The sequence below is a fragment of the Pteronotus mesoamericanus genome, unplaced genomic scaffold (genome assembly GCF_021234165.1).
Source record: "Pteronotus mesoamericanus isolate MK-2021 breed Mesoamerican mustached bat unplaced genomic scaffold, CSHL_Meso_final contig_164, whole genome shotgun sequence".
NCBI classification, from domain to species: domain Eukaryota; kingdom Metazoa; phylum Chordata; class Mammalia; order Chiroptera; family Mormoopidae; genus Pteronotus; species Pteronotus mesoamericanus.
This window is the reverse complement of record NW_026555065.1, coordinates 10,150,782-10,166,384: the sequence shown is the minus strand read 5'-3', so window position 1 is coordinate 10,166,384 and position 15,603 is coordinate 10,150,782. Positions and strand designations below refer to the sequence as shown.

Below are 15,603 nucleotides of genomic sequence, written 5' to 3'. Positions count from 1 at the left end.
TTCGTGGAATAGTTAATAGTCAACACAGAACATGGTAGCAGTAACAATGAGGGGATTTGTGATTGTGCTTTGAGGGAACTAAGAAAAGGAAATTATTTTGACATTCCAAAGGTATGTTATCATAGATGCAAAAAGATAACAGACAGGCTCAGTTAAGGTGAAGATTGACCTCTGTTAGGGAGAAATACCACCCGAGCACATGACTACCTGCCATGAAAGGTTTTTAGTTAGAAAAATTTAATTCCAGCCCCTCGTATGTGGTTCCTTTAGGTCTCTGAGTTTGTAAGGTCACCGTGCAGGCATCCCCTGAGCTTGTCAGGTTTGATATGCGGCCTCTGTTTGTCCACACTCTGTAGCATTTGACCATCCTTCTCACGCAGAAGAATCACTGCTTCTTACCCGTGTAGGACTTTTTTCTCCTGGTTCTCTCCTACTTCCCTGGCCTATCTTTCATCTGTTTTGATGGCTCCTCTTCTTCTTCTAAGATCTCACTGTGGGAACTCCTCATGGTCTGTCTTGGTTATGTAGTTCTACAAAGATGGCATCCAGTCTCCTGGCTTTACCTCTTGCCTCCCTGTGGCACAGCCATCGAGTAGTTGAACCTCTCTCTTACGTGCGAGTCCTCATTTCAGGTTGCCTGCCGTGGGCATTCCTGCCGGCGTCTGCTTGCTCTTCATATGCAGCAGACTCATCACTGAGCCTGTCCTTCTTTTCATCAAAGTCAGTTTCTCTTAGAAGCAGTGAACACTGGCTGGAAGGTAATCTGGTTTTGGGTCTGGGATCTGCCTACTTTTGCTACATCGACAACTTTTGTGCAAATTCCTAACCTTTTGGCATGTCACCTAGAATAGCAAAATTTTGATAGTAATTCCCTCAGAAGCTTGCTGAGACACAGGCATAACACTGTCTGCAGTGCAGTGAATACATTTTTATATTTTTCCATTGCTTCCACTACTTTCCCAGTTACCTAAGCTCAACATGCAGTGGCAGTCGCCTTTGAAACATGAATTGTTTGCTCCTAGACTCACTCACATGTACAGCGCTGTCTTTTTTCTGCATGACTTGCTTCATACCTTTCTATTCCCACTGCCACCAGCCTGCCTGAGAGTAGTGTCATCTGTCTAATCTAATCAGTACCATCTCTCTGCCTTCTCCTTCATCTAACTCTGTGTTACACAAATTCTTGGAGAGCAAGGATCTCTTAGTAGAACGAGGAGTGAGGGAAGAGGTAAGGCGGTACTCATTGTGATTTCATGGGCTTTTAAACTCCCTATTTTTAAAATAAAAGACTGAAGACCTTGATTTGAAAGGTTTGATGTGTGTTAATTAAAGCCACTGAGAGCAATTTCAGGTCAGCTAATCTTAGTTCACAGAGAAAAGTGGAAAAACAAAAAACAAAAAAAGAAAAAGCTTCTTTCTCCTGCCCCAAGTAAAATCTGATTTTCAGCAAACTCATAAATTATGCCTTAATTGGTACAATTTAATGAAAAATATTCCCAGTGGTCATAAGGGCCAAGCACATAGTAAGCACTTTAAAATGCCTACATTTTCAAATTTCTGTTGTAGAAACCAGAACACAAAGTAGCTTTTGTCAAATCTGTGGTTGCTGATTCTGCTATCATTTCCCTCAAGGGAACTGCCTCTTTATGGATTTATAAAAGGTTAACAATAGCCTTAATGTGTTAAAGAAAATGGTTGAATTTCAATTATGTAGTTGAACAATTATTTGTGTTCTTGAAATCTTGTTTCCTAGTGATCAACTAAATAAAATATCTCACCTCTTTTTGGTTGGGGTATAAGAGCCTATTTTTGAAGCCCAGAAGGTCCACCTTTATAAATATTTCTGTGCTTTATGGGCTTTTAAGATATTGTCACTGGAGACCATTTCTGTTATGTGGAATTTTCACAGTAGTTGGCAGAAAATGCCATCTGGCTTCTGCCCCTGGCACTCCACTAAGCTGCCTGCTGAGGTCCCTGAGGATCCCTGAGTTGCCAGATCCTGTGGCTTCCTCTGTGTGACAGGTGACACTATGACAACTTCCTGACATCCCTCGTCCTCTGGATTCCTTTGCCTTCTATATGTGGAGCGTGGGCTCTGGGCCTGGCCTGAGTGAGCTTCTGGGGTCATGAAGATGATTGAGATACAGATTTCGCCCTTCAAGAAATCATACCCAGCAGAGGAGACAAATGCATAGACCAGTGGGTGCAATGAGTTGCAACCAGTGGTGTGTCAGAAGCCTGTGTGACGGAGTGGAGAGCATGGAAGGGACCTATTGACTCAACTGGGGAGAGACATACGGAGTTTAAAGTCCCCCCCAATCCTCTGATAGACGCCATTAAGAAGCTATCTCCCTACTACTCTTTAGTTGAAAATCACTGCAGGGTAATGGAAAGTGTTAGTAATAGGAAAGTTTAGCAAAGAGGAACCTTTGGGAAGCAGGAAATTGGGCAGAACCGCTCAAGGAAACTGTGAGCGTATGAAGAAGGAAAGGAACATTTCTACCCCTGGTGTGGGGAGTTGGGGAAATTATCAGATAGGAGGTGGTGCTTGCTTTGAGTCTTGAAATATAGGCAGGGATTCATCAGACTGATTTGATTAGGGAAGCATTCAGGTGGAGGGGCCAGCATGAGAATGGCAGAGAGGTGTGCAGCAGTGCAGCCAACGACGAGAGTTGTGTGTTGCTTTGCAAGGCCAGCCAGGAGGTAAAACAGGAGATGGCAGGGGACCTTTAGACCATACAGAGGAATTAGACTGCATCCAGGAAGTAGTGGGGAGACTTTAAAGAGTTTTAAGAACAGTAATAGTCTCTGATTGTCTTTTTAGGAAGAGGCGGGTTCAGGGAAGCGGGAGACTTTGCCAACACTGGAGTTAGGGAGACCATTTAGGATATTATCCCAATTTTCAAAGATAAATTATGAGAGCCTGAACTTAAGCAGTGGATGAGGGAATAGACAAGATGCCAAAACAGTATTTTAGGAGGTAGATTTCATGCAACTTGGTGAGTAATTGGACATGGGAAGTTAGGGAAAAGGGTTGAATGTTCTATCTTTCATATAAAATTGGTCATTGCATCAGTCGGGTTAAGAAATGTAGCTGCTGTAACAAACAGCCCAGAGATCTTGGGAACTGAACACAGGAAAGATTGATTTCTCCCCATAGTCTAAGGCAGATTGACAGGAGCCTTGCTCCACATAGTCATTCAGGGACCCATCTAGCAATTGGGCTTTGGCGTCCTCTTGGATCCTCCACTATGTTCTCTGCATGAAAGGAAAGAACCACAGAGAATTATGTAGGTTTTTATAGGCTAACGCTGGAAGTAATATTCAGCTGACCACTGAATAATGCAGGAATTAAGGGGACCAATCGCTATGCAGTGAAAAATCTGAGGATAAAAGGTAGGCCCTCAGCATACATGGATTTCCAATTGCAGGCTGAAAATACTATTTTCCCTTAAACAACGTAAGTCTGAACTGTGTGGGCCCCCTCGTATATGTGCATTTAAAAACCTGTGTAATTCTCATATGAGTGAACCTGCTCAGTTCAAACCCATGCTCTTCAAGGGTCAACTGTAAATGATTCCCCCTCATTTAGTCACATGGCCCACCTAATTGCAAGGGAGGCTGGGAAATGTAGTTGTATATGTGTCCAGGAGGAAAAAATATGGGATATGTCTCCATCTTAGTCACTAAATCCTGTTAATTCTACTTCCCAAATATCTCCCTAACGTTTCCTTGCTACTTCATCTCCAGTGCCACTGCTAGAATTCATTCTCACAACCACCTCCTAAATCGCAAAAATCTCCTAACCCCTCCTTCTGCCTCCAGGCTAACCCCTCAGCTGTCAACCCTCACCAGTACCAAAGAATTTTGCTGGAATACATATCATGTCCTCAGAGCCCTTGGATGCCTTTAGTGGCTCCCCAACCCCTTCTGAACTCCTTAGCAGGACACACAGGGCCCTCCCCCACTGTGCCGCTTTCCATCATGAAGTCTTTGCTCGAGCTGAACTACACGTATCTCCTTTCCACATCTGTGGCCTTTGTGCTCACCCTTCTTTGCCTTTGTACATACTGTCCCTTCTGCCCAGAATTCCCATCTCCTCCTTGCCCACGTGAGGAATGCCTAAGAATCCTTCAAGATTCATCTTCCTGTGGGGATTTCCAGATGCTCTCCTAGTGATGCTAACTTGCTCTGCCCTCAGTTTGCCCATAATATGTTAATTGTCGTATTTCTCAAGGTCCTGGCTGGAAGGGACTATGGAGGAGACTTAAATGAAGGCACTATTTGTAAAGATTTGAGCAGCTTTACAGGAAAGACACAAGGGACAGTGGCAGAGTCTAGAGTTAGCCACAGTAGAAGCTGTTACCAGCGTGGACTGCAAGCAGCAGGGGTGAGAGCTGGGGAAAGAGACACAGGGCAGGGCTGTCTCTGTGGCCTTTGCCAGAGGAGTATAGGTAGCTGCAAGCTGCCTCCTGGCCTGGAGGGAACAAACGTCCTCAGCTCTCCGTCCTGTTTTCTCATCTCCTGCTACCATGTCCCAATTGATCAAAGCCAACTGGAAGCTAAAGGGTGAGAGCGTCCATTGATGCTGACCAGCAGGTCAGCTTCCAGGGCTCAGAGTGAGGCGGAGAAGGAGGAGAGTAGATCTGAATGGGCAAATGGAGAATATCCAGCACAGCTCTTTATGTGTCTGTTACAATGGTGCCCTACATCATATTAAAATTATTTATGCACATTATCTTTCCTACCAAATTATGAGTTCCTTCAATGCATGTTTTATATTTTCCTGAATCATTGATGCCTTGTATGTGCTAAACCTTTAAAAGTTGCTACAAATAATGGTCCCTTATGTAACGTTTAAATGAAATATTCAACTGCATTATTGCAGTCTATTTTTAAGTGTTGGAAAAACCATTTCTTAGAGTTGTCTCACCCAAGAGCATGGAGAATTTTGTTTCATCTTCCTGACCAGCTTTTTTTCATTTCTCAGCGAAGCAAATCAGACCCGTGAAACTGTGATGCCTTCCAGGAGCTATGCCCCATACGCACGTGTCCTGGAGTTGACCATGAAGAAAAGTCTGACTTAGGCACTCAGAGGCATGCAGTGCATTTTTTACAGATGGACAAAGGACCTGGAACCGTGCAGCCTGAAGTCTGGAAAGGGTGACTGTTGCTTCTTCATATACACAGTTTAAGCCAGAATGGAAATTCCTGTGGTTCTGATCCATTTCATAAAACATGAAGGAAAGGGGAGGGGGAGGGGGAGGGGAAGATAGAGGTTTACAAGGTCATATTTCAAACCCCAGACCAGCCTACCCTGCTATATGGGCCGTCGTTAGTTTTCCAAGTATACACTGAAATGCTGTCAGAAGAATTCCCTCACAATTTATTTTGTTTTACTGGACTTCAGTTGGGAGGAAAAAGGGCATTCATTTGAAATTTCATGTTAGTCATGCCAGGACCATTTGTTACCGCATGAAGGCTTTGTTTACCCGTAAAAGTATTAGAGGCAGTATTTCTCTGGTACAGAGAAGCCTGTCCACAAGAGCACAGGCACCGGGGGAAACTTGACCCTGAGAGGGAAGGATTCCCAGCGCAGGTGCTGTCTCCTCTCCGTGCCAGACTGTGTGCAGGGCTGTGGGGGCCGTTGGAGATGGTCCTCGTGTGGGCAGCCATGCTTCATCCTGATGTGCTGATCCCTCGGTTTAATTTGTGCCTTATGCCTTTATGGAGCCAGCGGAAATCACTGTATTTATTCGACCTGTGATTTTTTTTTCTTTCTCACTTTAACTGAAAGAAAATTTTGTATGTTGTGGAAATTTAATCATTTCATGTTTTCAGTGTTGATTGGTGTTTTTGTTAATGAATGAGTAATTTGTTCCTGCCCTCTCTACTTTGATATTATAATAACCTGTGTCTCATCTGTTTAATAAATGCCATATATTTTGTTCTATTGATGTCTCTGTGTTTCACCCATGACCACGTACCAAGGGCAAAATGCAGAACCGGACTCTGGAGTGAGTGTCAAAGTCAGGGCATGGTGAGCTCCCAATCAGTATCGTCTGTAGAAGCAGTTGTAAACCATAAGATAAGGAGTGTGTGTGTGTGTGTGTGTGTGTGTGTAGATTTTTAAACTCTGAAATTTAACTAGTTAACTCACCTTCTGAAAAGAACAAGACTTTGTACATACATGGTAATAAAATGCAAAAATAGTTTTTACTTAAAAAAAGAGTCACCCTCCCTCTTGCCGCCCAATCTTCCTATGCCCTCCGTCCCCACTTCAAAAAAAGTGCCAAAGAAAGAAAGCACAGCCATTCAATTGGGTAAATCCCTGTGAGTCAGGATAGTTGTAAAAAGGAAAATGTGTATCGTATTTTGAAGCCAAATTTGTATTTAAATTATGCTTATGGGACCTTGGGCAAGTCATCAAATTTCTCTGAGTGTCACCACCTTCTAAAAACCTGCGACAGTCACACTTACCTGACAGGCTGCTGTGAGCGCCACCGGAGGTGTTCACAGAGAGGGGCTGCCAGTGCGCTGGGTGCAGAGGAGCTATGGCTTCCTTCTGCAGGTTTGATTTAAAGCTCGGCCGCCCCTCGTTCCCCTCCTTCTTGGAGGTGTTCCAGCCTGAAAACCCACACCCCGGGCAAATCCTAGAAAGGAGCATCTTAGAAAAAGGCTGTGCTTGGGGACAGGGGAGGGAAGCTGGACACCCAGCGGCAGAGGTTCCGGGAGTCCCTGGGCCTCTGGGGACGCTGGTTGGGAAGTCATTTCTAAATGAAATGGCATAAAGAATGCCAGTTTCAGTGGGATCAGGGCAGGGATGGAAACTGCCCTGCAAGCACCACCACATTCCCTCATTTCTCTTTTTCTTAAAACAAGAAAAAAAAGAAAAGGAAAAACATTTAGTGAGAATTTTACAATCAAAGAGTACCACGGATCATTAACGGTGGTCTCTATTTGGGCCCTTTGTATTTTTAAATATGTTTTCAGCATGAGGAGAATTCTAAATGTTATTTGAACTATTCAGCAAGGCAAAGTGAGTTCCTAAGCAGTGCAGACTGAAACTGAAAGAAATAGAGATGATCCTTCTTGATCCTTTGTCAAAATTAACTCTGATACCCCTGACGGACCATCTGAAAGGATTATACTCTTCAACTCCTGAGCATGAGGAATGTGTAGAATGACTCTAACATTACATGGTAAAGCTATTCTATTGAGACAAAGAGTAGCAGTGTGAATAACTCCTCAACTAATGTTTTTATTCTAGTCCTTCCAGACTTTTACACACACACACTCTCTCTCTCTCTCTCTCTCTCTCTCTCTCTCTCCTTCCCTCCCTCCCTCCATCATTTATTTGTTTTGTTCTTAGAACAGAGATGACCCTATTCGGAGTTGCAGAATTGCCGTATTTAGAAACGTGGAATCTGGAGTCTAATGCAGTCACTTCGTGTACGCCTCGGGCAAGTCACAGAATCTCTTCAAGCCCTTTAAAATGGGGACAGTGACAGTTCTTTCCTAACCAGGGTTGAAGATTAAACACGTTAATATCTGTAAAGTTCTTAGCATATAGTAAGCATTCAATAAATGCCACCTATTATTACATAGTTTTGTAACAACTCTTCACTTACTATGATAATTCTTTACATACAACTATATCATTGTTTCTTCCAATTAATTGAATTCTATTTTATTGATGTATTATGATTTACTTGACCTGTTCCTTATTGTTGGGATTTTAAAGGTTCTCTTTACTCCTTTTTGAACAATCTCCTGATGAACCATCTTATATAGTATGACTTTCTATGCTTGCCTGATTATTTTCTCAATATAAATTTGTAGGAAAAGAATTGCTGGGTCAAAACTTATGCACAGGTAAGTCTTTTGGTGCACATGGTCCAATTTGGCCTGTGGAAATTTGAATCCATTGAAACTCTCACCAACAAGATGAGAATGTGGTTTCCCAACTCCTTTGCCAACAGAGGGAATGAGAAATGAAGGAGTATATAAAGTTGCTTGCTTTAGGCAGACACATACATCCCCCAAAAAGCCAGTGGAAAAAAAGCTCCTTCAGGATATTGCCTTTGGATACCTGAGCTCAGGGACCGCAGGTGTGATCTGCAGGCCTGTAGGCATCCCCACGGCCCAGAGAGCGCCTGGGCAGCGGACAGGAAACAGGTCTGGGCTCCGGAGGAGCTGGTGTCCCCCAGGATCCTGGAATCAGAGAGGGCCCGCTGCTCTGGGAGCCAGAAGCAAGTACCAGCCATGAGACAGAAAAAAAAATCAGCCTATGTGCCTGAGATGCAGTTTGAATCTGATTGGGACATGCCCCGGGGGCCAGATTTCAGAGCTAGCCATGGAGAGGACATTTGGGGAGTGCTTTGCATTGGGTGATAGGACATGGTCCCCCCTTGGAGGGTACACTGACCAAGTATGACCCTGTGCTGGTCTGAATGTCTACTCCGGGCACCCATTTTCTTCCCAGCAAATGCTATCTGCTCGCTCTAGGAACTTAAGGGTGGTTCTCAGGTAACGGGTGGGGAGCTCGGACTATAGCAGACCATCCAGATTCAGAGGCCCAGTTCGGTTCAACCAGCACAGGTCAGCTGCTGCATGCCCGGTGCTAGGGAAACAAAGGTGTGCACCTCCAGACCCTTCCACCTCCAAAACCCATCTCAGTGAGTCAGGCTCCTCCTGAACTTTGGCTGTCTCTGTACCCTAAGGGGACTTATTTTCGACCCCCTCTTCTCTACTCTTACATCTAATGATTGATCGTCACATACATTTTCTTGCTCTCCAGCGATGTAAGCACCCTGGGGGCAGTTTCCCATAAAGGATACACATAATTTGGAGAGGAACGTCCCGAACCTTGACGAGCATGAAGAAATCAACAAATGAAATGTATTCCAGAAAGAGCCTTGGCTGAGGGAGGTAAAGGAGACCAAGATTGCTGAGGTAGCACAGCGCATAGGTACTGAATCTTCACAACAGCTCTGCGTGGAAGATGTCATTACCACCATTTTTTAGATAAGGCAATTGAAACTCAAACTCAAATCAAATTGAAACTCGAAATCAAAGCCTGTCTGAGTCCAGAACACGGGTGGGGAGCTGGAGTCGGCCCCAGGTCTGCCACTGAATCGCAATACCCCTTGCTCAGGCCACTTCAGCTCTCTGAGGCTTGTGCCCCAGGAAGCAGCTTTGCCTAGGAAGTGAATGAATTGCACTCCCCACGTAGCCTTGCTGTACAGATCACATGAAATAGCATGGAAAAATTTTCTAGCACTGCACTAGAGACATGCCAATGATTGATACCTGCTATTATTACTACTAATTACTGGGGAGGAGGTGTTGCACCACGAATATCTGCAAACCCAAGGATTCCCTCTTCTTGGACGCATATTAAAGACTTGGACTGTGCAGAAGGAAAAGTAGGGAAATGGGAAATGTGGCTGGTGGCTGATGGCTGTATAAGCAGGAGATGAACTAGTCACCTTTTCTTCATCTGCAAATTTGAGAATAACTCATTTGACTTTGTCAGGGAAGGAAAAGTGCAAAAAGGGGACTGAAGATGCATTTCTGGAAAGAGAGACCAGAGGCAAAGAGATCGGAGGCAAATGCTTCTAAATTTGGGGGTAACTGAATTAGGCAGAATTAGATTACTAATACATGGTGAAAAGGAAAAATAAAAAAGGGTTTTTTGCATATATTCAATTGTTTTAGCACCATTTGCTGAAAAGTCTACCCATTTTCCACTGAATTGCCCTTGTACCATTGTAGAAAGTCAGTTGGCCATACAGGCATAGTTCTGTTTCTGCACTCTATTTTGTTATATTGATTCAGTCTCCTATCTTCAAACCAATACCCCACTGTCTTGATTACTGTAGCTTTATCGTAAGCCAGGTAGCGCCCAACTTTGCTCTTTTTTTCCAAAGCTGCTTTGGTTATTCTAGGTCCTTTGCATTTCCATTTGAACTTTACAGTCTGTCAGTTTCTACAAAAGGGTGGCTGGGATTTTGATTGGGATGGTATGGAATAGATAGGTCCCCAAGGAAAACACAAGAACTTGCTGTGCCAGGCCGGCTTGCGGCAGCACTGTGGCCTGGTTGGCAGCGCTACGCCAGCTCCTGAATGTCGGGGGCCTCTCTCTTCTTCATTTGGGAAGGTACCAGGTGAAAGCTTCCATAATAGATTTTGATAAAGGTACGGTATAATCTTTGTGGAATTCCGAACAAAATTTATAGGAAACGTTAATGTGTGCCCAAGGACCATAAAACTGATGTAATTTGAATGCAATAAAATATAAATAAATGGCAAACAGTTCTTGGGGGTTTTCTCTTAATTTTTCAATACATACTTTTGAGTTTTAACATATAGCATTTACAGCATTCACCTTCCTGAATTAGGGGTAGGAGGGGGGTTGAGAAATAATTAGTAGGCAATTTTTTGGCCCTGGGACTTTTCTTGTAAATGTTTTCTTTGGCAGCCTTACTCTTGAGAACAGGAAGTTACTCTCTTGTTACAGATTTAAGACTTTTCTGAGCCAAATAACAGAAAGCTGGATTAGTTCTGAAATGAAGGGGGAAAAAAACAACAACTCTAGGCTCTTGCTGGAGATTAATGACATCTTGCAAATATTTTAATTCTCCCCTTTCCTCTTAACTTGCCACCTCCTAAACAAAACACATTCCGCCAGAAAAAACTTAACTGGTCACTTTGTGGGCCAACCCTAAAATAAAATGTCTTTATGGTACCCACAAATTTATTTAAACATTTTTGGGGGGCTGAAGGGAAGGAAATTAAGGATTATCTCATGTTAACCTTTTTTCCTTACAAAATTTCCAATATGAATTTAAAGTAGAAAATGTAGTTGTAAAGATGCTAACGTGTCCGTGGTGATCATAAAAATTTATAATTTTCTTTGACCTTTTGAAATGGTTTTTGTTATAGATTAAAATGTTGTATCAAGCTTTGTAAACAATGCCTATGTTTTGTTTGTGATGCTTGCAAGCAGTTCTCTAGGAATTGTTCAAAATAACAAGATCATATGGTTTGACTAGAGCACTTATTATTCTGACTGTAAAATGAAGACACTGGCCCCCTTCCCCCTGAAGAAAGGCTGTCCTTTTGAATTAAAATTCACTTTTTACACTTGGCTCCAGCAGAAAAAGAAAAACAAAACCCTGTAGTCTCAATGAAGTTTATCGTATGGGGGGATATTAATTCAATGAGTTTATCTGAGAACCATTTGTGGGGCTCCTTAAAACATAGATGTCTTAGGAAGACTTTGAGATGTAGGGGTAAAGAACACCTCCCTGTAACAAGCATGTATCTTCTGCTTGTATCTAGGAAGTTCCTGTGGTATAAATTCTAGCCTCTGTGATAAAGAAAGTGTTGGGCAAAATTTTTCACTTGTACTTGCATCACACCCCCAAAATCAAATGCCCTGGTGCCCAGGAGGTTTGCATAAAGGTCAGAAGGACCTAGGGAGGAAAATGGGGTGAGTGGCTGGTGGGAGGCAGATGGGGAGGGTGCTTGTACAGATTTAAGTACATGCTCATCTTAAAATCATTCAAATTCACAATTTTGAAAAACTCTGAGTGGACAAATTCACATCTGATAGACTGGATGTGGCTAACGACCCACAAGTTGCAGCTTTTAATTTACATTGTATAATGTTTTCTTTTCTGTGCATTATTTAAAAAAAAAACAAACTTATTCCTTCTAACTACCTTTTTCTCCAGTCTGCTTGAAATGATGTTCCTCCCACATCATTAATTATAGTTTTGCTTGTCCTCTGCTATTTTGACAACTTCAGTTCTTTAAGAACCTTATAAACAATCTTAAATTACTCAGAGCTGTCATCCATTAGATATAAAAATTAAATTAAGCCCAAGAATTCTAGGTGATGGAAAACATTATCCAGTCTCATAAGATATGGGCAACTGTGGGAGTCCAGCAAAGGGTTGATAAAACCTGAAAATTCATCAATGTTGGATGGGTATTTATTTAAAGGGAGCTACCTGCTTCCTGGTTTACTGCATACCAAATATTTCTTCTCAACATTTATGAGCTTAAATAGATGCAGATGTTGCCAAAGAATGTATTATAGCATTAATCATCCTAGAATCATATAATTTAAGTGTTGAAAGGCATCTTGGAATCTGTCTGGTTCAATACCCTCATTTTAAACAGGAGGAAACTGAGGCCCAGAGAAGTTAATTGGCCACAAAGTTAGTGGTATGCAAACCTTCTGCAAAAGTCACAGTTGGGGATTGACACATTTCTCTACCGCCCCTTCATTTTCTGATCTGGATCACCTTTATTCGCCTTTATGCTATGCCTGACTGTTCTCCAATTTGGAGGGAAGAAAATCAAGGGTGACTCTTTTCCTTTCTGAATAACTCTCCTCACTCTATATTCCATGGGCATCCCTTGCTCCTCCCCTTCTACTGTCCCTAGCTGAAGCTTTTCAGAGCTGTTCTTTTTTTTTTAACGCGAGACAGAACGTCAAAGGCAACCAGACGCTTGATTCTGGCCAGGTGCAGTGAGAGGAGACGAGCAGTCAGTTTTCTCTAACTGCACCCTGCTGCTGATGACCAGTCCCTTCATTTCACGGCCTCTGAGGCACGTCACACTCCAAAGGGCGAGACACCTGGTGTGCTGACGTTGCTGGAGAGGCCTAGTTCTTCTTTCCCTCCCCTAAAGGCGCAGCCCCCACCTCCCTCCCTGATGAAGCTTGAAAGGAAATTATGAAATCTCACCCTCCAGTGACTTTACAAATGACCTCCCTTACTCTCCTTTTCTGTTTCCTGATAAATGTATGTGAAACCATCTTTCCTCAAACACAAAAATAGTGTAAACATATTTATTGGGATATGTTTTACTAATGAGATAACTTTAATAGCCAGACTTATATACTGGATGTCTTAGGAAACTCTTACACGAGGACCATTTACATATAGGAGGCTCTGCTTTCTAGCATGGAATTGGAACCCAGTCTAAGTTAAGTTTGGCTGTGACCTCCTCCCTTTTCTGCCTGCCCTACACGGTCTCCAGACCCTGGGGAGGAGGCCCTCTGGGGTCTCCCTGCTATCCTAAACTTGCTGCAGTAATACTCTCTCAGGTCCACTCTTCCTTTCTGGTTGCTCAAAATTAATTTCATTTTTCTCCCTTTCCCACCTATTGAATTCCACTCTTTTAGTGTAAGTCATCACCTCAGCTCGGCTTTTGTGAGAAAGCCATTTGGAACAAATTCACACTCATGTGTAAATGACTGATAGTCCATGACCCTTCTGGAAGGATCTGTGGTCTCCAAGGAAGATCCTTGCGAACCAAATAATCTTCTTGGTGGAATTTCAGCAAACATGTCACAGGGAAATGAAGTCCGTCAAGGGAAGGGGAAGATATTTTAAATGTTGTTTAATATTCTCTCTCCTAAACTGAGAGGAAGGGTCTCAGCTACACTGTCTATACAGTCTGCACCAAAGATCAGTACATGTGATCTTACAAGGACATTTTTTTGCCCTGCTTTGTGAGTTTACTCATATGAGAAATCACAGAAAGATGTTATTCAATCACAATTAGTCACATATCTTATTCAAAATAAAATCCCATGTAATTTTTGAGAATCAAACGTTTGATAATTTTTTTTTCTAAAAGATCTCTTCCAATACTATCAAAAAGATTATAAAACACTGTGATGGCCTGAAGTGGGAGATTTGACACCAAACAACACTCACCCACAGGAAAGTTTGAAGAGGAAAAAAAAAATCTTCCCCTTCAACTTGAATCTTATTTGGCTGGGATTTTCTCACCAGAGTCTTCCTATTTTTTTTTTTCCATGGGCAACTGCCCTCTTGATTAATCCCATTTCCCTCACTCTTGGTTTTTCCAAGCAGCTGAGCAAACAAAGATGCAGGCGCCCGTTTGAACGCACTTCCTCCCTCCAGCCCTCTGGGATGCGCCGTCTGTTCATCCTGTTCATAAACCCGCAGCCCGAATGTGCTTGGAGAAAGCAGCAAGGATCTTCTGTCAGGATTAATTTTAATAGGCCACAGTCTGTCAACTGGGAACCACAGCTCTGGTAAATGGTTTTAAATTACTATTTGCTGATAAAGAGGGAGATAGGAGCTGAAAATTTGGTCCCTCATTTCAAACAGTTTGGATAACTAATGCAAGGATTTACTTTCAGTGTGGAGTACATGCTCTTTACAGCCTGAACCCGTGGGTAGCTGAGGAAAACCTTTTGCTGCAGTGGGATCATGGTGAAATACAAAGAGGGGACATGTGACATTTTGAAGAAGTGTAGAGTTTTGGAGCTGGGAGGGAAATGAACTTATCTGTGAATTCCTCAGCACAAAACTTCCCGTGAAGCTTTCTGTTTCTGATCTCTGTGCAGAGAGATGCTATCCCTCCTGCTGCCCCTTCTACTTTTTTGTCTCCCTCTTTCCCAGTTTTCTTTTTCCTTTTTCACTGTGTTTTTCTCATACTCTCTGTTACGTCCCTTACTTTCTCTTCCTTAATTGGCCAGGGCTCCTGCCGGTTACTTGTGAAGCTCTGCACGGAGGGACAGACAGAAGAGGCAGCACGGCAAGACTGGCCCATGGATGGACGCTCAGGAAGTCCTAGCACCTGTCTCGTGCTCTGTGCTGTGGGCATGGTCCCCAGTGCTCTACCTGAGAAAGCGGCTTGGGGAGTGAATGGGAGAGGAGGTTTGGTAAAAATGGCATGCACATGTCAGCTCTTATTGTTCAATAAAGTTTTAGGTTTACCATCCTTTATTAATTTTTTATTAGCTATGGTTGCTATGGTTCATTTGAAAATTCAGCATGTTCCACTCCCAAATGGGTGCTTAAAGAAACCCACGAAAAATAATAGAATTTTCTTTGAATTTGTATCTAATCCTGGTTCCTGTCTCCTCTCCATGTGCCCAGCACATAGCAGGGGCCGACCAAAAGCTAGCCTTCTTTCTCTTTGGTCAGCTCTCTCACCTTGAAGTCCAGGCATCAATCAAACCTTGATTTCCCTAACAGATCAATGCTATTAGATTCCGTAAAATGAATCTTTCATTTTAAGAAATTGGTTCATGTGATTATTACTGTAAGATAGGCCAGAAGGCAGGAGACCCAGGGAAGAACCCGTCCAACTCTGAAGGTACCTGCCGGCAGAATTCCTTCTTGCTCAGGGGAAGTCAGCCTTTGTTGTAGCAAAGGCTTAACTGATTGGATGAGGCCCACCCACATCATGGAGGGCAATCTACTTTACTCAAAGTCCATTGATTAGAATGTTAATCTCAGCCAAAAATAACCTTCACAGAGCCATTTAGAAAAATGTTTGACCCAATATCCGGGCACTGCGACTGAAGCAAGTTGACACATAAAATTAATCTTCCAGGCTCCTTTGCTGGTGATCACTGTTTCTAATGGCCTTGTCTGGTTTCAATATCTGACCATCCACTCCTTAAATTCTCTTTCAGGACCAGCCTACCACTAACCGTCATCCTGCTGCTCAAGTTTGGCTAAATGTTTCATTTATACTTGCCTCCCAAGCCACTGCCATGCTGACCAGGCACCGCTGCCACTGCGGCCGGCGCTGGGCAGAGAG

The 15,603-nt window shown here is 43.0% G+C and overlaps 1 protein-coding gene across 2 annotated transcripts in view; it reads left to right on the top strand.

The window, feature by feature from the left end:
• MYZAP (myocardial zonula adherens protein) overlaps window positions 1-15,603 on the top strand; it is a 112,279-nt gene that overhangs the window by 83,859 nt on the left and 12,817 nt on the right. The window contains exon 13 of one of the 2 annotated variants that reach the window (XM_054565365.1): window positions 4,991-5,751. The exons of the other annotated variant lie outside the window; for it this stretch is intronic. Within the exon in view, the coding sequence (XP_054421340.1) occupies window positions 4,991-5,087 (97 nt within the window). The 3' untranslated portion in view covers window positions 5,088-5,751. Of the gene's footprint in view, window positions 1-4,990; window positions 5,752-15,603 lie in introns of those variants that run through there. 2 annotated transcript variants of the gene reach the window in all.